Source organism: Chiloscyllium plagiosum, chromosome 13 (genome assembly GCF_004010195.1).
Source record: "Chiloscyllium plagiosum isolate BGI_BamShark_2017 chromosome 13, ASM401019v2, whole genome shotgun sequence".
Lineage (NCBI taxonomy): Eukaryota > Metazoa > Chordata > Chondrichthyes > Orectolobiformes > Hemiscylliidae > Chiloscyllium > Chiloscyllium plagiosum.
In genome coordinates this window covers 59,242,149-59,264,555 of record NC_057722.1, presented here as the reverse complement: position 1 = coordinate 59,264,555, position 22,407 = coordinate 59,242,149, and the positions used below count along the sequence as shown (strand labels likewise).

Genomic DNA, 22,407 nt, shown 5'->3' with positions numbered 1-22,407 from the left:
TTTTTAAAATCACTCTGGTAATGAAAGTTAAGTCTTACATTAATCAATTCTGTATCTAATCTCTCTCTTGAGCTGAGCTTTGATCATCATGTGGCTTCGTACCCTGTTTCCTGAATTTATGCTTAAACTTTTATATGTTTGTGGCTAATGAATGCATAAACATCTTTTGTTGCCTAATTATAGCTAAACGTCCTGTATTTAAATCGTGGAAGTGATACAGAGGAAAGAGTAAGTCCTAGTGACAGAGCAAAGAATTAGAATTAATCACTGATACTTCTGGCATTTGCTGTCTATCATGAGAAAATAGCATGGGAGTTGTGAATAACTGATGCCACTGAAGTGACACAATCAGTTGCAAGTTAAGAGTAACATCTCAGTCTGGGCCTGGAGTCACATAGAGGCCTGGCTAAGTAAAGATTTCAGGTGCCTTTTTCGAAAGAACATCAGTGAACAAGTTGAGTTTTGACAATAATCCAGTGGCATCATTGTAACTTCTACTGACAATGGTCTTTATTTTTAGATATTCTTTAATTGAACTGAATTTCTCATTTATCGAAATGGGATGTGAAGTTTCAATCTCAGAATTTTTAGTCCAGATCTCTGGATTCCAAGTCTAGTAATATGTGTTCCTGTTGCACCCAATAGCTATGTAGAAATCTAGTCTCTTTGATGTTGAAAGGAAATTACTGAAAAGGAGATTTGTATATTGAGCAGTGAGGATAAATTCAGACCATTGTTTCTTTTTTTCTTCTTAATCATTCACAGGATGAGGGAGTTGCTGGCGAGGCCAGCATATATTGCCCATCCTTCACTGTGATGCTGACACACTCTCAATTCTGGCACTCCCTTAGAGCTAGATTGCTGATGGTATAGTGTCCCCTTGAGGAAGGGCTTTTGCCCGAAACATCGATTTTCCTGCTTCTCGGATGCTGCCTGACCTGTGTTTTTCCAGCACCACTCTGATCTAAACTCTGGTGTCCCCCTTACAGTCTGGCTACTTGATGCTGTGGCACCCCTGTTGATCTGCTCCACCTGTGGTGCAGGCAGTCCTGGCGCAGTGTCCCCACGAACATTGCATTGGATCTATGCAAGTTATATTGGTGCTCAATGCACATTTAACAAGTTTTCTACCATATTCTTCTAGTTGAGCATCATTTGGCTTCCAATGTACAAAGAAACCGCTTGGTACAGAATGACCTGCAAATGGCTAAAAAGCTGCAAGAGGAGGAGAATAAGAAAGCCCAGATCCATCTTCAGAAACAGCAGCGAGAGATGTAAGCAATGGAATTTACTTATTTTACAAAATCTGTCTAAATGGTAAAGGCAGGATTGGAGAAGTGAGAATGAGATGAATCAATAAATGGGCTAGGGGATCTATGTTTTGATTTTGAACGTCTGTAGACTGTCAGAAGGGCAATTAGTGACAAGGTTAGTTCCCTCCTGCTTTCTTAACCATCCTTCTCTTTCTCTCCTCTGTGTATCTGCCCCGGATTCTCTACTCCCCATTGTGAATTAAGGAACTTGCCGAAACATTGAGTGGTGAAGAGTAATCATGTCAATATTTGCATTCTTATTCAGAATAGTTGCAGAAACCCAACTGGTGCAGGGGAACTGTACTCGTACGCTGGTTAGTGCACTTTATGGAGGAAGAGGAATTTCTTTGAGCTCAGGTTTTTGGGTATTTTGTACAGACAGTGTTGATGTAGGAAGAAAGAGAAAGATTTTTGAAAAATAATTAATTACCCTGGATTGGGTTTAAAAGTAAAGGTAATATTTACTGTTTGGGGGGATCAGCTCCAATCTGAAGTAATAGCCACAGTCACAGGAATTTTGTTTCAATATTTGTTCCTGGAATGTGTTCAGTCTGGAAGGCTGGCATCTATTATACTTTCATGCTTGGCTTCAAGAAAGTGAAAAGTTTGCACCCCATGGGTCAAGTGAGTACTCTCTGCCTCATTGGCAGTGATGTTGGTGATCAAGTCGTAGAAAAAAATGATCAGGTAAGGATATAGAAACTATTTGTGTAAGTAGAGTTGGGCAAGGAATGTTGGTTGTTGGGTCTAATTAGCTTTTCCATTCCTCTCTGTTGGTATCTTGTTCAGTGCAAAACTAACATAAGTGTAATTTTATTTTAGACATATCTGGCAAGTGCACAGGACGACCAGTTGTAATTATGTAAATTTGTAAATGAAGGGCTGGAAGGTGATGCAGGCTTTCTACCAAGGGGCATTGAGAGTTAAGGAGATAGGAGAAGGACTGTTGCATCAACCTTGTTGCATATCAAGCAACCTTTTTCAATCGTGTTTCATTGGATTCCCTGTGTGGGGAGAAGAGACCTTCTGAAAAGTTCAAATCTTCAATAATATTCCCAAATTGTTCTGGCATTCTTCTACTCTGGTAGTATTTTTTCTGGACTATTATTATGTCATTGTGTACTGAGTTTTTATTCAATGTTTCATGCTCAGCTGACTCATGCTTTTAATTGCAGGGAGCGTTGGGACAATCAGATGGCTCAAGTGATTCAGGATGAACTGACACTGGAAAGTGAGAAAAAGCGACGCCAGGAGGAGAAAGATGAGGTAGGAGTCTGTGGGGTGACAGTAATTTTTCCATGCTCCAGAGTTCTACCTGACCAGTGTTATGAGATGGAAGCTGAATTATAATACAGTAGAACGAGTGGAATGAAAGTGTCTGAAAACCAACAGGAAGCTGCACACTAAGTGAAGTCTTCCAGCGAAAGTCTGCAAAGCATAATGCTCTTTTCGCTTCTCATATGATTAAATGTTATTGCAGTTTGTATTTGCAGATTGAAATGCCAGCACATAATTGATTTTAGTGTGTGATTGTAAATATTGGAAAAATTTTGAAGAGCAGAGTTGTTGAGATGATTCATGGATCTAATCCACATCATAGTTTGCTGTTTATATGTCAACCATGTCCATCCTTTATATTGCATGCTGTAATTACTTCAGTGTGCTGATATTGCCAGGTTTAAAGACTGCACTTTAAGTAATTGGCTTGTGCACCTGACCACAATGTAGCACTCTGTCAGACTATCCTTCAGCTTGGCTCTTTCACTCACTGTAATTAGTTTTCCATCTCTACTCTTCACCCGTCTCTTGAAGGTGCCAGCGGACTGATCCCAAAGCCTGTGGAGTAAGCATGTTTAGGATCACAACACCAGAATTAGAGACAGGAATAAATGATTTGGTTCCTCTGGTCTGCCACTGCAATCCATAAAATCTGTTTGTGACCTCACCTCCTTTCCTGACTGTTCCCCCTAATAGATCAAAAAGCCTTGAGTATATTCAATGACCCAGCCTCCACTGCTCTGTGGGGAGAGAATTTCACAAACAAATGACTTTTTGAGAGAAAAAATTCTTATTTCTGTCATAAATGGGCAAAACCTTGTTTTTAAACTGTCCCCCATTTCTAGGCCATTGCCAATCCACCCACAAGGGGAAATACCTTCTCAGTACTGTATATACCCTGTCAAGTCTCCTCAGGATCTGATATATTTAAAAAAAAGATCATGATGAAGGGCAGATGCTAGCATGAATCAGTGAGGCAGATTGGCCTGATTTGTTGATAATACTGTAAAACATAGGAGAAGTCCATTCAGTCTATTGAGTTTATTCTGTCATTCAGTGAGATTGCGGGTGTGTGATGATCCTCAACTCAACTTTTCTGCCTTATCCACATAGTCCCTGAGTTCCTTAACAATTAAAACTCTGTCTCAGCCTTGAATATGCTTAACAACCTAACCTCGACAGCTTTCTGTCATAAAAAATTCCACAAATTCGTTATCTCCTGAAAAAGAAATTCCTCCTCTTCTCTGGCCCAACTAAGTGAAACCTTGTACCAAAATTATATTGGCTGGTCCTCTTCCACAAGGGGAAACAACCTTTTCTGTATTCACCCTTTCAAACCCATGAAGAATCTTACATCTTTCAAGAAGGACACCTCTCATTTTCCTAAACTTCAATAAGTAAATGTGTACAGCTTGCTCAATCTCTCCTGGTAAAGAAAATCCTGCCATACCTGGAATCAATCTAATCCTTACTGCCTCCAATGCCAGTTTATCTCTCCATATGGAAAGGGATCAAAACTGTTCACGGTTTTCTAGCTGTAGTCTGACTGGTGCCCTGAACAGTTTTAGCAAGGCATCCCTACTTTTCTATCCCATTCATAGAGTCATAGCGAAATACAGGACAGAAACAGACTCTTCGGGCCAACTCCTCCATGCCAACAGATATCCTGGATAAACCTAGTTCGATTTGCCAGCACTTGGCCCATATCTCTTTAAACCCTTCCCAGTCATATATCCATACAAATGTTTTTTAAATTTTGTAATTGTACTGATCTCCACCACTTCCTCTGGCAGCTCATTCCAAACACACACTACTCTCTGCGTGAAAAAAAGTTGCCCTTTAGGTCCCTTTTAAATCTTTCCCCTCTCACCTTAAACCTTTGCCCTCTAGTTTTGGACTACCCCACCCCAAGGAAAAGACCTTGTCTATTTGTCTATCATGCCCCTCATGATTTTATTAACCTCTGTAAGGTCATCCCTCAGCTTCCGATGCTGCAGGGAAAACAACCCCCAGCCTATTCAGCCTCTATCTATAGCTCAAATCCTCCAAACCTGGCAACGTCCTTGTATATCTTTTCTGAACCCTTTCAAGTTTCACAACATCCTTCCTACAGCAGGGAGACCAGAACTGCACACAGTCTTCCAAAAGTAGCCTAACTAATGTTCTGTACAGCCACAACATGATTTCCCAACTCCTATACTCAATGCACTGACCAATAAAAGAAAGCATACCAAACGGCTTCTCACTAAACCGTCTACCTGTGAGTCCACTTTCAAGGAACTGTGAAATTGCACTCCAAGGTCACTTTGTTCAGCAACACTCCCCAGGACCTTTCCATTAAGTGTATAAGTTGTGCTCTGTTTTGCCTTTTGAAAATGCAGCACCTCACATTTATCTAAATTAAACTCCATCTGTCACCCTCTGCTCTCAGGCTAATCTGATCCAGATCCCGTTCTCCTCTGAGGTAACCTGCTTTGCTGTCCACCACACCTCCAATTTTGATATCCAACATTTAATTTACATTCTCTACTATCCACGGAACTTGTATGCTAGCATTTTATGATTTCTGAATGAGGACCCCGAGATCCCTCTGTGCCACTGTTTTTTGCAGTCGTTGTCCTCCATTTAAATAAAATTTAGTTCTTCTATCCTTCTTTCCATGGTGCAAAGTAGCCCATTTTTCCATGTTATATTCCATCTTCCAAGCTTTTGCTGACTCACTTCACCTGCCTGTATGCCTTAAAAGATTCTTTGTGTCATTCTCACCACTTTGCTACTTTTGTGCTATTTGCCAACTTAGCTATAGTACATTTGCTTCCTTCATCCAAGACGTTCATTTATATTATCAAAAACTGTGAACTCAGCAGTGTGCTGTGGTACTCCGCTAATTGCAGGTTACCATCGTGAAAATGCTTCATTCCTCACTCCCCTGAAAAGCAAATTCTAATACTTTCCTCCAATAGATGCTAACTGCCCTACAGTTAACTGTTTTTTGTTTTCCTTCCTTTCTGAGTAAGTGTTACATTGTCAGTTTTCCAATCCCTGAGACTTTTTGCAGAAACAAAGGATACTTAGTTCTAGTTCATCCACTGTCTCTGTAGGTATTTTTAATACCCTAGGACGCATCCCATCATTTCCAGGAGAGTAGTCGTTATTTAGGCCCCGTTGTTTTCCTAGTAATCCTTATTGTATTTATTCCCCCCACTCTTTTTTGCCCCTGGTTTATCTAATATTTTTGGAATGCCTTCTACACTGAAGGCTGATGTAAAGTATTTATTCAACTCTTGTCATTTCCTGTTCCTTATTGTGAAGTGACTTTGAGTTTTATATATTAAGTTTTCCAGTACTTCATCCAAGTGGCTGTTTACGTTGAAACCCTGCCCATCGGGTGTCAGCCTCAATTGTAGAGAGCCTGGTCCTGTTTCTTGTCCAATATCCACTTGCACCTTCAGCAAGATTTGTTGCTTAGTAACTGGCAGTAGTGAAGCATTCTCTAGTTTTCCTGCCACAAACTCTGGGAGCTGTGGCCAATGGTGGTACTACTGTCATTTTTGGATAAACCAGAGCTCATCCAGTTTTGTACTGCTCAGTAATTGCACAATACATTTACCAGCTAAACCACACAAAACTGCTATCAACTCTGCCATCTATCCGTAAGAACAGTTCAATATTTTATGATCAGTGCCATAAAAATCTCAGAACACAGAAGGAGGTTGCTCGGGACACATGCCCAAAGTTCAAAAAGTGCTGATTCCTTTAATCGCACTGTCCAATTAGTTCAACTTTACTTTACTTTTCCCATAGCCCTACCAATTAATTTTGAAGTTTGTATCCAGGAACTGGAATTTTTCTTCTTTGACCTCACGTTTATTCAGCTGCAGTAAATTTGATTTTGGGGATATGGATGTGACTGGCGGCTAGCATCTATTCTCCAGTTGCCCTGGGAAACGTTGTGAGCTGCCTTTTTGAACAGTTCTTGAAGCACAAGCACACCCACACAGCTGTAAGGAAGGGAGTTTCAGAATTTTCACCCAGGGATGGTGAACAATGAGTGATATAATTCCAAAATATGAATGGTGTCTGACTTGGGGAGGAGCTTGTAGATGGTGGCTTTATCCTTCTAGATGGTAAAGTCATGGGTTGGTTAGGTACTATTGAATGAGCCTAGGTGAGTTGCTGCCATGCATCTTTTATATGGTACACCCTATTGCTACTATTCCTTAGTGGAGAAGAGGGTGAATATTGAATGATAGATGGGGTGTCAATCAAGTGGTTTGTTTTGTCTTCACTGATGTTGAGCTTCTTGAGTGTTGATGGAGTTGCACCCAACCAGGCAAATGGAAAGTATTGTGAAGACCACATCTTTTTATTTTTCTTTACTTTGGATTATGGTGCAAAATGGGAAAAGGATGCTGCATTTGTAAGAACAGGTTAGTGGAACGTATTGTGAAATGTGTTTATTCACGCAGTGGCAAATGTTGTTTAAGACACCATCGTAACGGGTGTATGCTTACAGCGCAAGCTTCACCTAGAAATGGATTGCTGATTGCTTTGTGCAGTCAGGATCTGTTCTGGAGGCCAGGATTTATCAGCAGGACGGTAGCTCTCTTTTTGGCTTCTAGGCAGGTGAACAGAATGAATCATACAGGGGCAGAAGTCTCTAAACTGCAGCAGAGAAAATTTCTTTTCCTCCAAAAGAACCAAAGCCTGCAAGATGGCTTGCTATTCTTAGCTTTTGTTCAGTGACTGATGGATTGTGCAGTTCGAGTGCCAACCACCCTGTGTATTCTGTGAAGAACTCTATGTATCTGCAAATAAACAGCTCGTAGAACCATGCAATACAGCTCTTCGGCCCATGGATTCTGTACTACCAAGACTGGAGGCGAGATATTCTTGGAAGAGTAAAAGGGAACATCTCTTCAAATCCTGTGACAGGTGCTTTTGAGCTTGCTCAGTATTTGTTCTCCACTATACCATTTGTATTTGTTTGCTGTGCATGTAGGAGTTTATGGAGTAAGTGTTAGAATTTCATTGAGTAGGTTTTATATTAAAACTTAATATTTTTGTTTGCCTGTAGTTGGAATTGAGTCATTTGTAATAAATTATAATTATTTTACAGAAACATGACCAGTGTTTTCTCTATCTATCAGGCAAGTAATTTAGAGACTGAGATAATATGAAGAAACCTTTAAATTCTGTGACAACTCTGCGAGTAGTGGGTCTTGAGTATCAGCAAACTTTCCCAAGTGAGTCAGAATAGTATTCCATCACACACCTGACTTGTAGATGACAGGTCAAGATTGAGGAGACAGGAGGTGAGTTACATTCTACAAGATCCCTAGCCCCTTCTGTGTTCTTGTAGTGACAGTATTTATGTGGCTCGTCCATTTCATCGAGGAATCCCCGTGGATGTCGATAGTGTGTGATTCAGTGACAGTATTACCATTGAATGTCAAGTGGTGATGGTTTAGAGTCTCTGCTTCCATTTGTTGTCAATAGATTTTGATATCCGTGCAGAATCGTCCTTTGTGTCTGTGTTGAAAATTGAGTTGATTGCTGATGAGGTTGAGGAAAATAATTGACCTTTATAACAGCTGTGTAATACTCCAGCTCTTTCATTCCCAGAATGAGGAATTTTGTACTCCTTTGTGCATTCAATTGCATTTCAAAGTCCGTGTTTAGCTTCGGTCTCTCACTAAATTCCAATTCATCCTGCTACAGCTTTGGCCCCACTGGAACACTGTATGGACTTCAGATAATTCTCACAAAGACGCCCCTCATGCAGTAGAGCATTGGATTTTTTTGGCGAGGGATTCACTTGATGAATTAAGCACATGTCCACAGTTATTTAACTTGGGAAATAATATTGGGTGATCTACGTCTTAAAAAATATCAAGAATTCAACAAATCCCAGCCTCCTTTACATATCCCCCATCACAGAATCCACTCTACCCATCTTTTCTCTGCTTCCACCCAAGCTGTTGCTTTCGCTCCAGATTTGTTTGCTCATCAGATGTTAGCTACGTTCTCTCCAGGAACCACTTAATTGCCTGTTGAATTTATTTACTTGGGTTCGTTATTCCTCATTCCAAGGTTCAGCCAAAGTTTCTTTCCTCTTCCAGAATTGCTTCCTGAGCAATCCAGTCAGTAATTTGGGAGATGCTTCTCTTCATTCCCAATAATGACTTGAATTATTTCTGCCAGCACCTGGACTGATAATTCCAATATTACTCATGGTGTCAACTAATTAGACTTGACTTTGAAGGAGTATGCTTTACAGAGGATGATGCGACACTCAGTGCAGCATAACTGCTCCTGCAAATATTGGATCAGACTTGGCAACTTGTAGTTTGTGGACATCTGAGTAAAGTTTTGCCAGTTATGCTGAGGCCTAGGCACTGTGTGGAGTATCTGTCACAGTCAGAGGTAATGTGATGCTATTTGTACAATTGGTCCAGGACCTAGGTTTGTGACTGACTGACTGGCTTCCAGAGGAATTAACAGACAAGGTTATTTCCAAAATAGTCAATCACTGGGATTGCCCTCTGCTTAATAGTTGAAAGAGAAGTTTACCTCACACTAAAAAGTTTCAAAATTCGCATGGCATCAGTTCTATTTTCAAAATGTATTTCTGTTTGCCTATCCTGGGCACCCCTTTCACCCTCTCCAGCAACATCTTCCATTGTGCATTCTGATTTATTGCAGAATTCCTGTTACTCTAATACAAGGTGAGAATCTAAAGAGGGATATGATTTGACTGTTGAGTCAGCAGTTTGGGAGTTCTGGAGAACTGCTTCAGGTAGTCAGAAAGAAAGGATGCTGTAGGCACTTTCCATTTATATCGCAATGGTAACTTCTTGAAATGAGGTCAGTACAGCACTGTGCAGTTTGCAGCATTTAAACTATAAATATTCAAATGCTGCTTCAAACAGTTTACAGCTCTGCTAGCCATTAATAACAAACCTCTAAGCATGTATTTCCCATCGTATTTTGTAAAGATTCAAGTATTACTTTAACGCTCAGTTGACTAGTACTGTAACATGTTGCAAGTACATTGGAAATTATGGCTTATTTTTAGCCGTTGATACGGAAAGTGTCTGAAGAAATGTTGTTGGAATGTCTGGATAGCAAAAAAATCAAGGATACAATTAGTTTTGGGGAGTTTAACGTTATGTTTCCATTGTGATATAATTAAGGGTCTTTGTAAAGTGATTTTGCTGCTTCTACATTCATTAAGTCTACATGGGACACAAATACCGGGGGATAATTTGACAATTGTCTTGCTTTGCAATTATGCTGCTTCAGCTGCAATCGGCAGGCAGATGATACCAATCTTGTTGACTGATTTGAATATTCACCCTTGGATCCTAAAGGTACTGGTTTGGGTTATGTTTGTGCCTACAGATTCCACCTGCCTTCAAGCACCTTCCTCCGAGGATAGGATTGTTCAGCCATGAAAAATTTCAATGCTGAAATGATCTTATCCAAAGCTAACACACAATTTTTTCTTCCTGTGGGATGTGGATATTGCTTGTGTTTTTTTTATTTTTAGTTCATTTTTACACCTGTGACATTCAGCAAAGGAGTCAAGGATTATGGGAAAAGGCAGGAAAGTGGAGTTGAGGATTATTAGATCAACCATGATCTCGTTGAATGGCAATGCAGACCCAAAAGGCCAAATGGCCTGCGTTTGCTCCTCTGTCTTAAGGTTGGATTGTGCTGTTCTCCAAATCAAGTGGTGCATTTATCTATTGACCTTTTTTTGCTGGGTTATGGTTTCTTTTATGTTGGGTGCCTTTAGCTTCTTGAAATGGCAGTGTCTGTGTTTAACTCTGTCTGACCAGGCTACTTGTGGGTGAGGGCCAGATCAGATTGTTTATATGTGTACACGCTATTAATGGTTTGCTGAGCATTGATTAGGGAGTAACTGCTTTGTAGTACAGGCACTGAGACCGTTGCTAAGTTAGCTTATATACCTACGCTTTATGGACTGGTTCTAGGATCAAGTCTTTCCTGATTTGCAGTCCCTGTGCATAGGCTGGGGAGGGTGGAAACAAACATTTCGGTTTTGTGTGATAATATCTCTCTGATGTTGAACATAACTTTAAAGTGTCTCTTTCTAAATTTCTTCTCATAGGCTATTGCTCGGAAACTCCAGGAGAAGGAAGAAAAGTTGAGACGGAAACTTCAACAGGAAAAGATAGGTCATGATCCATGTGATGTTGGCTTCGAAGAAAATGGAGGTAATACTTCAAAACACATTCTGCTGATCCTTTTAAAAAGGAATAACGTGTGATTCTGGGTGTAACACTGTGTGAAAGAGATCAGTTAATTCAACCAACTGGAACGTCTTCAACTTGCTGAATTGGAGCTTCCTGTACATTCAGCTACAGGATCTGCTGTGTTAGTGCATTTTGGATTGTTCTCTGAGAGAACTGAATGAAAATGGAGCTGCTGTTACCCATTTACCAGTGGCTTCCACAGGATGAATTATTAGCTGGCTGAGTTCAAATAACAGCATCTTGTGGTCCCTTTGTGATTGTGGGAAATGTCATGGAAATCAGCAGTTCTTGGGCTTGTTCATAGAATAATGTGGTAGCCACCCTGCGGGTGAATGGCTGGTATGTCAGTGCATTCACTAGTGTATGGTTCTGGTGGTGGTGGTGGTATACACTTGTGCTTGGTGATGGGTCTGTGGTGGAAATCAGTGAATGATTGAGATTATTACATCTGCTCAGTTCAGCATTTACTGCAAAGATCAGGATGATTAAAAGCTTCCGGAAAAAGCTTAACGTTGCAGTTTTTTCTGCTCAGTCAGCAGCACTGATCAATCTTCATGATTTGCTGTTTCTATCCTGGTTGTGTCTTTCTATCCTGCTTGCATTTCTATCATGTTGAATGTTATTTCATGTCTTAGTTTTGTTCAACCTGTTTTGTTTTATACTTGGATCCTGTAGTGCCTGCCCGTGATCCCCACATTCCTGCTCCCCCCAACATCTGCAAGTGCAATTTCTTAATTAACTACCACTGCATTGGTAAACCTGATCCAGTTGCTAAACTGTTCATCTTGTTTCTTCTACACCCTCACCAACATGTAAAAGCACTGTAGAGTCAGACAGAGTAGTAATGTTCTACAATTCAATTCTTCTTCAGTTAAATTAGTGCTAACAGCCAGGCCTGGACACTTGATCCTAGGACTAAGAATTTGAAAATCAAACTCTTGATTGTTTATCTGGTGACCTGCAAGATCTCCTAACATGTGATTTAGTATTTCTCATTCATGCATCCAGATCACTCTCATTAAATGAAAGTGACTAATGAAGAATTATCTCCCATCGGAAGGGTTAGAATATAATGAAAAGGCTAGTTCAAAGGCCATGAATGCTGCAACAACTAACTCCCTTTCTAACTCCTGAGCACTTGTCCATTATATATAAGGCACCTGTCAGGAGTATGATAGAAGATGCCTCACTTGACTGGATGAATTCGACTTGAGAGACGCAACACCACACAGAATAAAACAGCCTGCTACATTATCATCCCATCCACCACCTTCAACATATAGCAGATAGTGAGAACAGTGTGTACTGCAACAACTTGCTATCCTCTGACAGCAGCTTCCTAGAAGGGCAAGGGTAGCAAATGCTTTGGAGCACCACCGCCTGTAAGTGACTGAGTTAGAGCAACTTTGCCATTCATAGAGTCACGGAGATGTACAGCATGGAAACAGACGCTTCTGTCCAACTCATCCATGCTGACTAGATATCCTAAAATAATCTAGTCCGTTTGCTAGCACTTGGTCCATATTCCTCTAAACCTTTCCTATTTATATACCCATCCAGATGCCTTTTAAATGTTGTAATTGTACCAGCCTCTACCACTTCCTCCGGCAGCTGATTCAATACACGCACCACACTCTGCATGAAAAGTTGCCCCTTAGGTCCCTTTTAAATTGTTCCCCCTCACCCTAAACCTCTGGTCTCTAGTTCTGGACTCCCCAACCCCAGGGAAAAAGACCTTGTCTACTTACCCTTCTGTTATCCCTCATTATTTTGTAAACCTGTATAAGGTCACCCCTCAGCATCCAACGCTCCAGGGAAAACAATTCCAGCCTATTCAACCTCTCCCTATAGCTCAAATCCTCCAACTCTGGAAGCTTCCTTGTAAATCTTTTCTCAACCCTTTCACAACATCCTTCTGATAGGAGGGAGACCAAAATTGCGGACAATAACCCCTTCACTGTCACTGCTTTAAAATCTTGGCATGCTGTTCCTAATATTTAGGATGGCACTAGTTCTAAAGGGAACTTGCCATCACTTTATTCCGAGTAGTAAATGTTGGCCTAGCCAGTGGCACCAACATCTAATGAACAAAAAAAAACTTCAACAATGCATCTTACTGGCTAGACCATATCTGGGCCTGTGTTCAGCTCTGGACTGTATACTTCCATGTGATGCATTGCCCTTGGAAGAGTGATTAGGGTTAGGGCAATTCACCAGAATGTTACAAAGACTCCAAAATTAGATTGTGAAAAGATATTTACATAAACACTGCATGCGTTCCCTGGAATATAGAAGGTTAAGTGATGTTATGTTTGAAGTTACACTATTTGGCAAGTAACTGGTTTGTTTGGTTAGAAACTCTTTTTCTACTGATGAAGGAAAGTGTTACAATGGAATCTGATCATATAATCAGTGCCAGGAGCCACAATAACGAAAAATTGAGGAAACCCGTCATGCAAAGAGTGGTATATCTGAAACATTCTTCTACAGAAAGCAGTGGATGCTGTGACTCTATCAATAGTTTTAAATCGGTGATCAATAGCTTTTTGCTATACAAGAATATAGAGAGATATTGAGCTAAGACAGATTTATGAAATTAGGCTACATATCAAACATGATCTCATAGAAAAGTGGAACAAAGTATTGAGAATCTGGCTGCATCCTAGGCCTGTGTTCCTCCCCTTAACTAATTGCACAGTTTGAATTGCCATTGCACTTTATATAGAAATCAGGTTTAACCTTAGACTCGTATTGAAATTTGGAGTCAGTAATTAACCCTGTTTGGTTACTCCATTTGACCTAACTGTCTACTATATCTGATTAAAGCTTTCATGTATACCTGGCTGTTGATCCACCTGCATGTTGCTTTGTTAATTCTGCACATTTCCATGTTCAATATGAAGCTTAATTCACCTACTGGTAGCTATTTGTACATGACAAGTATGTTTCTGGAATTAGCACCAAGGTATGGGTGAGGAATGAAAAGTGGTCATTTTTAATGGTGTACTGACATTCACCCGCATGGCTTTCCTGTGAGCATGTCCTGTAGGTTTGTGTTTTAACATTAATTTCCTCTGTTCAAGTTTCCCCCTCATTTTTTGTGTCTAACATTTGCTAACAAGTTTTCATATCCTATTGTGCCCATGTGTTACTCAGATCACATGAAAAGCAGAGTGCGCAAGCACGATAGAAACAGCAGGAATGGAAATGATTGCCATAGAAATAGAGATTTAAGGTACAAAAGGGACAATCACCTGACGTTACCAGCAGAACCAAGCTCAAAATCTCGAGTTGATGACTGGGCCATGGAGCCAACAACACGTGGCCCCAACGAGAAGTCCCGTTATTCAGAAACTGTGTGGAATGATGATTATCCAGATGCTAATACTCGAAAGCTTGAGAACCATTCTCGCAAGAAGGAGGCACCAAGGAGACCACCACCCCCTGTTCTAAATGCAACCCCTGAGGCAACTTCTAACTACTATAGTCAGGGTGCACGCCCAAAGGCCATTGCAGTTCGAGATAAGTGCTGTGACTTGCCTGAGCGTAATGTTTACTGCCGGCAGGCCACTGATAAAATTTCTCAAGATTGTAGACCTGAAACCCTAGGTGCTTGTGCCCCTAGTCCCGAGGAGCTCCTGGGAAGAGAACACGAAAGTGGTGAAGACAACAAGCTGTCAAGGAAGGCAAGGCAGCGAGCAGCACGTTCACAGTCACCTGACCAACGGAACGAGAGCAATCACTACAACCAGGAAAAAGGTAGTAACATTTGTTTGTGTTTATATTTACATTTGGAGTCCATAACATTCCTTTTGGTATCTCAGTCTTGTACTTGAATTTAAACAGCAAATTTGATGAAGAAAAGTGTTTTCCTTGATGTGCCGCTAGTCGTGGCACCCACTCTTTCTGTGTATATGGTGAGGTTAAATTATTTGCAGTACAATTATGGCAATGCCATTATAGAGGTTGGTCTCTGGGACCTTTTAGCAGAGATTGCTATTGGAGAAAAAGCTGAATTAACTAGAAATCCAGGAAGTATCGAGAATAATAGCATGAAAATGGTCACTCTGATTCACGATCAACAATGTTCTCTTTAAATTGCTGTAATACATGACAATGTAGCAGCACAGCTGTGACATCCAGCACAACAAACAGTGATCAGCATTCCTTTTGGGATGCCCTGTGTCAAATTAAAGGAACCGCAATGCAACAACCAGGCTGTATATAACAATGAAAAAATGAAGAAACACTGCTGATGAGTGTTTAGACCTTCTTTCTAGCCCTGTCCCCATATGTTGGAAGTGAAATTCCTGTTAATAAGAACAAAAGGAAGAGGAGCAGGAGTAGAACATCAGTATTTAAGCCTGCTGTGCCATTTAGCATTTCAGCATCATTATTCTGCACTAACCCTATTTCCTATGTTTTTAATAAGTAGGAATCTATTGATTTCAGTTTTGAACACACTCATGACTCATCCTCCACTACCCTCTGGGACAAAAATATTCTAAAGATTCTCTACCCTCTTAAGTGTAGAAATTTTTACTCATCTTAGTAGTAAATGAACTGTCCCCTATTCAGTGACTCAGTGCCCTGATTCTAGTCCTTTCAGCTTGGAGCAACATCCTACATCGACACACTCACGCCCTGCAAGAATTGTGCATGTTTGAATTAGACCATTTCGCATTCTTCCAAACAGCAGAGAAAACTGGCTCAGTCTGTTTAAGTTTTAGAATTGTAGAATCTTTCAAGTGCAGATAGAGGCCGTTCAGCCCATCAGGTCTGCACCAACCCTCTGAAGAGCATCCCACCCAGATGCCCCCATGCCCACTTTACTATGCCCACTTTACCATGGCTAACCCAAGTACCCTGCACATCCCTGGGCATTACAGGCAATTTAGCATGGCCAATCCGTCAAACCTGCACACCTTTGGACTATGGAAAGAATCTGGAGCACCCAGCGGAAACCTACGCAGACACTGGGAAAATGTGCACGCTCCACACATACAAGTTGCCCAAGGCTGGAATCAAATTCACTACTGTAAGGCAGTAGATACAAAGAGGCAATAATTTGGACAGGTGTGTAGAAGGCATTAATAAATTCTCTTCACATAGTAAGGTGTCTAATTTAGGTCTCACCAACTGGCTTGGATCCAGATTTATGTTGATAGTAGAGCATAATTGCCGAAAGACAAAGATTGTAAACTAAGTCAACCACCGAGAATGCTGCAGAAACTCGCAGGTCTGGTAGCATCTGTAGAGAGAGAAACAGTATGATCACTATTGGATTTGAAATGTACAAAGGGGAAAAAGGTCTTAAAATAAGAGCGGCAGTTTGTTCATGCATCTTCTCACAGGGTAAAAGTCCTACTAAAGGATGCAGGTGTAAAGCATAATGAATGCACAAAATTTATAGAAGAAATCAATGATAAATGTGATATCTGTAGAACATGTAGGACTCTATCATATTCCATTGTGTCTCTCCCTTTAGTGGGAGTGTTAAACAAAATTGTACCAAGGAACTCAAAGGTAAGGAAAATGTCATTCTTATCCTTCAGAGGAAAATCCCTCCATCCTAGAAATTAGCTTGGTGAGCCTCTGTTGTCTTCCCACATGAGGAGAAAGTGAGGTCTGCAGATGCTGGAGATCAGAGCTGAAAATGTGTTGCTGGAAAAGCGCAGCAGGTCAGGGAGCATCCAGGGAACAGGAGAATCGGTGTTTCGGGCATAAGCCCTTCTTCAGGAGCCCTGGAGTAGGGCTTATGCCCGAAACATCGATTCTCCTGTTCCCTGGATGCTGCCTGACCTGCTGCGCTTTTCCAGCAACACATTTTCAGCTGTCTTCCCACATGACAAGACCAAAAAATTCACACAGTGTGCCAGGTGTGGTCTCAGCACACATCATTACTTAAATACTTAATTATTTTTGTATTAAAAGCCAATAAACCATTTCTCTCAATTTTTTCTGTACCTGTATGTTAATTTTCTGACTCATGCGAAATGTCACTCAAGACCCTTTCAAGTTCAACACTTCTCAGCCTATCACTGTTTCTGAAAAGGTCTGTTCTCCTGTAAAAATGGATAACTCCACACTTCTCCAAATTATGCATTCCATCTGCAAAGTGTTTGCTTACTTACTTAGCCAAACCCATCACAGTTCACTGGGATAGTGCACTGAAAGTTGATCCCCACTATTTATAGAGTCCCTACAGTGTGAAAACAGGCCCTTTGACCTAACAAGTCTACACTGACCCTCCAAAGAGTAACCCACACAGACCCATTCCCCTACCCTATATTTACCCCTGACTAATGAACCTAACATCCCTAAACTCTATGGGCAATTTAGCACAGCCAATTCACCTAACCTGCACATCTTTGTGGATCGTGGGAGGAAACCGGATCACCCCAAGGAAACCCATGAAGGAAGAATGTCGCCCGAGGCTAGCATTGAACCCGGATCCCTGGTGCTGTGAGGCAGCAGTGCTAACCACTGAGCCACCATGCCGCACATATTTCTGGTTGTGGATTGAGAAGGGAAAAGTAGTGGTGTGGAAGGGATTGATGTTCTTTTTAAAAGCAGGTCATGAAAATGTGAAGATTGGCTGAAATTCGTGAAAGTCTCAATTTGCCTCTGACTGCTCCACACAACAAACACAGACCACACCAGGCTGTTTCAGGAACATGTGAAGTAACTAACAAGAACAGTAAAAGAAATGGATTTCTAATTTATGTTTCTTAAACTTTATCTCACAGTTGCATGTCAACTACACATCAGACACGTGTACACAAAACACAAATGTTATAAGTGTGGTATAGTCAGGAAAACACAGTCTATGAAATCAGTCATAGAATCATAGAGATGTACAGCATGGAAAGAGTCCAAAGCATCCATGCCGATCCGATATCCTAACCTAATCTCGTCCCATTTGCCAGCACTTGGCCCATATCCCTCTAAACCCTTCCTATTCATGTATCCATCCAGATGTTTTCTAAATGTCATAATTGTACCAGCCTCCACCACTTCTGGCAGCTCATTCTATACATGCACCACCCTCTGTGTGAAAAAGTTGCCCCTTTGGTCCCTTTTAAATTCCACCCTCTCACCCTAAATTTATGCATTCTAGGTCTGGACTCCTCCACCCCAGGGAAAAGACCCTGCCTATTTACTCTATCCATGCCCCTAATGATTTTATGAACCTCTATAAGATCACCCTTGCAGTCCAAATCACAAAACACATTGGAAGTTAGTTTCACAACCCTGTCAATTCTTCTTTGATGTCACAGTGTTATCTGCACAGTGCTATTCAGCCCTTTATTATCTTTGAGCAGAGAATTGGAGAAAACAACTTTATAGAGAAAGAGGAAAGTGAAAAAAATGATGCAGCCAATTCTGAAAGTTTCTTTGTCTCTATTTTCATTTCCTTTATTGAATTTATGCTAAACTACAGCCTTGTCCATCAGAGGATCGTTACTGTTGAAACACTACCATTTTGTCTGGACTCAATATGCCCAAAATGTCAGCAGCAACTCCAGGTGTACCTAAAAGTGACATGTAAACCTGCTGAACCTATAACACAGGAATACATTTATGCCAAACAGCTTAATTTGCACATAATAGACAGGGCTAGGCATTCCACAGTGAACAGATCAGATCTAAGCTCTGCAGTCCTTCCATATCTTGTGGAATAATGATGGGTAATTAATAACTCCCTGGAGGAGGAGGCTGTACAAACATCTCCATTCGGGCAAAAGTATTTGCATCCATCTTCAGCAGAAGTGCCTGAGTGGTTGATCCATCTCAGCCTCCTCCAGTGGTCCCCAGCATCATAAATGCCAATCTGCAGCCAATTCAGTTCACTGGAGGCGCTGGATACTGCAAAGCCTAGTGTGATCAAAAATGCTGTCAAACAGCGAATTGCATAGCAATAGCCTGCTCAGTTTGGGTTTTGCCAGAATGACTCAGCTCTTGACCGCATTACCACTTTAATTAACCATGCATAAAAAAGTTGAATGCCAGAAGTAAATTCAGACTGACTGCCCTTGACATCAAAGCTTCATTTGACCGTATGGCATCAAGGAGCTGTTGCAAAACTGGAGTCAGTTGGAATTGGAGAAAACCATCTGCTGGTTTGAGTTATATCTGGCATAAAGGAATGTGGTTGGAGTTTTTAAGATGTCAGTCATCTCAGCTTCAGGACATGTTTGCAAGCATTCCTTAGGGCAATGTCCACAGCCCAACCATCTTCAGCCCCTTCATCAAAGAGTTACCGTTTGTCAGAAGTGGAGGTTGCACATTCTTGACACCATTTCCAACTCCTCAGGTACTGCATCAGTCCATGTCCAAATGCAGTAAGACCAAAACAATTTCCAAAGTTGCACTGACAAATGGCAAGTAATGATTGTGCCACACAGGTGTCAGAGAATCACATCTCCAGCAAGAGAAACCCTAATCACCACAGCCTGATATTCAATGGCTCCACCATCATTAATTCTCCCACTATCGCTATCATTGATTCTCCCACTATCAACATCCTTGGGGTCACTATTGACCATTAACTGAACTGGACTAGCGATATAAACACAATGGCTACAAGAGCAGGTCAAAACCTAGGAATACTGCAGCGCAAAACTCAACACCTAACTCCTCAAAGCCTGTAAAATAACTTACTTACAGTGTTGTGGTCATTATCACTGAAATGCTCTCCCATTGCCAACTTGAATACCTGTTTTGTTACCATTCTTCAATTTTCCTGTTCAGCTGAAATGTGGGTGGTGGTGACTGGTAATCTGGTTTGTAAGCTCACAAAGAACGACACAGTCCATGAGCTCCTCATGGTGAATGAAATGGAGATTCGGAACAAGTGGAAGACAGAGCATTTAACATTTAAAAGGCATCTGGATGGGTATATGAATTGGAATGGTTTAGAGGGATACAGGCCAAATGGAACTAGATTAGGTTAGGATATCTGGACAGAATGGACGAGTTGAACTGAAGGATCTGTTTCCATGCGGTACAACTCTGAGGATTTTCAAATGATTTACCTGAACCATTAGGATATTGTAACCAATTGAAATGATACTGTCCAAAATTACCCACTTTGTCCCTCAATTCTTGCCCTGTTCTGTTGGATTCGACATGCAATGTTAAGTCTGAAACAAGTGCTTGCATATTTGTTTCCCTGGGCAGCACCTGTACTTGCGCAGTTTAAAAAAAATTACAGCTCATTTACACTGTTGCCTATGACCTTATTGTGCATGAAGGATTTAAACGTACAACACCACCATTCTCAATGACTGCGTCTGCTTCACCAAGTCAGCATACTCGTTCTTCACTTTGCTTTCACATTTACATTTAATATTGTTTCCTGCTGCTTCAATCAACTCGCTCTGCTCCAAGTCCTACTCTGTATTCCACTGTTCTTTCTCCATCCTATAATCTCCATATCAATGCCAAAGCCCCAACTCCAAAATCTAATCCCTAAATTCATCTGCATCTCTTCCCATGCAGCACTTTCATTTCAGAAAATGTTTTTTTTTAATTGATTGCACATCTTATCTTCTCCCTTTTCCTGTCCCCAGTGCCCCCTCTGGTTTCTGATCCTTACATTGTTTCAGAGGGTAGCGCACATTCCCCAAAGGCTGTGGGGTCAAGTCCTAATCCAGAGACCTGAGTGTAAATTCATTATAGTATCCTTGTTGGGGAGGGAAAAAAAGCCTACAGTAATTTGTTAATGATTTTCTGTCCTATTCATCAAATACTTGAAGGAAACATCGTAGAAAAACAGCACTTCGGTGGCTAATTATATGGCGGACCCAAACTTCTCACATTGCCTTGCTTTGATTTATGATGCTCGCTGGAGACCTCCAGTGGCAGGAAGTGGATTCTTTTGCTCAAAATAGTTTGTGAAGCCCTCACTCAGTAATTTCCATCACATATTCAGCTCAGTTGTTGAAATGGTAACCCAATGTGCATGTACCAGCATTGTTTCAGAGGGTAGCGCACATTCCCGAAAGGCTGTGGGGTCAAGTCGTAATCCAGAGACCTGAGTGCATAAACTTTTAATGCTTTACTGTAGTTCTCTTAGAGACTCAGGACCAAGGGAGTGCTAAGCTGTCATAAGGGCAGTACTGAGGGAGTGCTGCACTGTCGGAAGGTCAATATTATGGGAGTGCTGCAAGTTTCAAGTCCAATCTGAACCTTTTTTCGAACTGAAGCCCTTAGTTTTGAAGAAGAGGAAAATATAAACCCTGGATTTCAGGCACTGTATCTTGGATCTTAGTGTTGTCCAGAATTGCTCTTTGTACCGATACCTACCAGTCACTGGGGAAGATCCACAGCCACAAGTTAGGTGTTCTTTACTAATGGCTGAAGTTATCCCTGAACTCTCAGCTTTAGCACTTTTTGCAAGTAAAAGAAAAGACTTAAGAAGAGATTTTAATAGTTGTGGTTCTGTTCGCCGAGCTGGGAATTTGTGTTGCAGACGTTTCGTCCCCTGTCTAGGAAGCCTCCTGTGAAGCGCTTCTGTGATGTTTCTCCGGCGTTTATAGTGGTTTGTCTCTGCCGCTTCCAGTTGTCAGTTCCAGCTGTCCGTTGCAGTGGTCGGTATATTGGGTCCAGGTCGATGTGCTTATTGATTGAATCTGTGGATGAGTGCCATGTCTCTAGGAATTCCCTGGCTGTTCTGTTTGGCTTGTCCTATAATAGTAGTGTTGTCCCAGTCGAATTCATGTTGCTCGTCATCTGTGTGTGTGGCTACTAAGGATAGTTGGTCATGTAGTTTCGTGGCTAGTTAGTGTTCATGGATGCGGATCGTTAGCTGTCTGATTATGTTCTTATCATTTCTTAGTGATTTTAGTGCTTCCCTCTCCTTGGTGTTATGGTTATGTGTTTGTCTTTTCTTTGTTATCAGAGGTACAATACTTTGTCTCACTGTGTCTCTTCTGTCAATCCATTGTTCCTGAGTGTGCATTCTAGTGCTGCTAGGAAGTCTGCTGTCTTGGCGTCCCTGTGATTGTAGTTGAGTCCCTTGGCCAGTATTGTTCTTTCCGTGTCTGTGAGCTGTCTGTGGGAGAGGTTTCTAACCCAGGTGTGTGTTGCGGTGTCCTCTCTGTTGTGTGTTAGTTTGGCCATTTTTTCTTTTAGTGCCGTTTTTTTGCGGTGTGTGGTCCTGTTCTGTCCTATGGTGACGGCCTGTTCTATAGTCCGGGTCCATTCCTGATTGGTGGTTTTTGAAATTATTTATGAAGTCTGTTGTGAGCGTCTGTAATCATTACCTGGATCATCCTGAATCCATATGGTCTCATTCAATATAACGGCACTGTTCACCTCTATCGACAAAACCCTAGCCAGAGAAACAGTGGCCAACCTGCTGGACATACAGAACAGACAACAGGAAGGTGAACCTATCAACAAAGATGGCATACTCAAACTACTGGACTTGTGCCTCAGAACACACTTCACATTCAACAACCAAATATATGAACAAATCAACGGCAGACCCATGGGCTCACCCATCTCTGGACTCATAGCAGAAGCGG

At 41.3% G+C, this 22,407-nt stretch overlaps 1 protein-coding gene across 1 annotated transcript in view; it reads left to right on the top strand.

Moving 5' to 3' along the window:
• Positions 1-22,407, top strand: part of LOC122556099 (coiled-coil domain-containing protein 50-like) — a 55,531-nt gene that overhangs the window by 9,001 nt on the left and 24,123 nt on the right. The window contains exons 3-6 of the mRNA XM_043702560.1: positions 1,145-1,274; positions 2,489-2,579; positions 10,729-10,834; positions 14,030-14,632. Of these exons, the coding sequence (XP_043558495.1) occupies positions 1,204-1,274; positions 2,489-2,579; positions 10,729-10,834; positions 14,030-14,632 (871 nt within the window). The 5' untranslated portion in view covers positions 1,145-1,203. The remainder of the gene's footprint in view (positions 1-1,144; positions 1,275-2,488; positions 2,580-10,728; positions 10,835-14,029; positions 14,633-22,407) is intronic.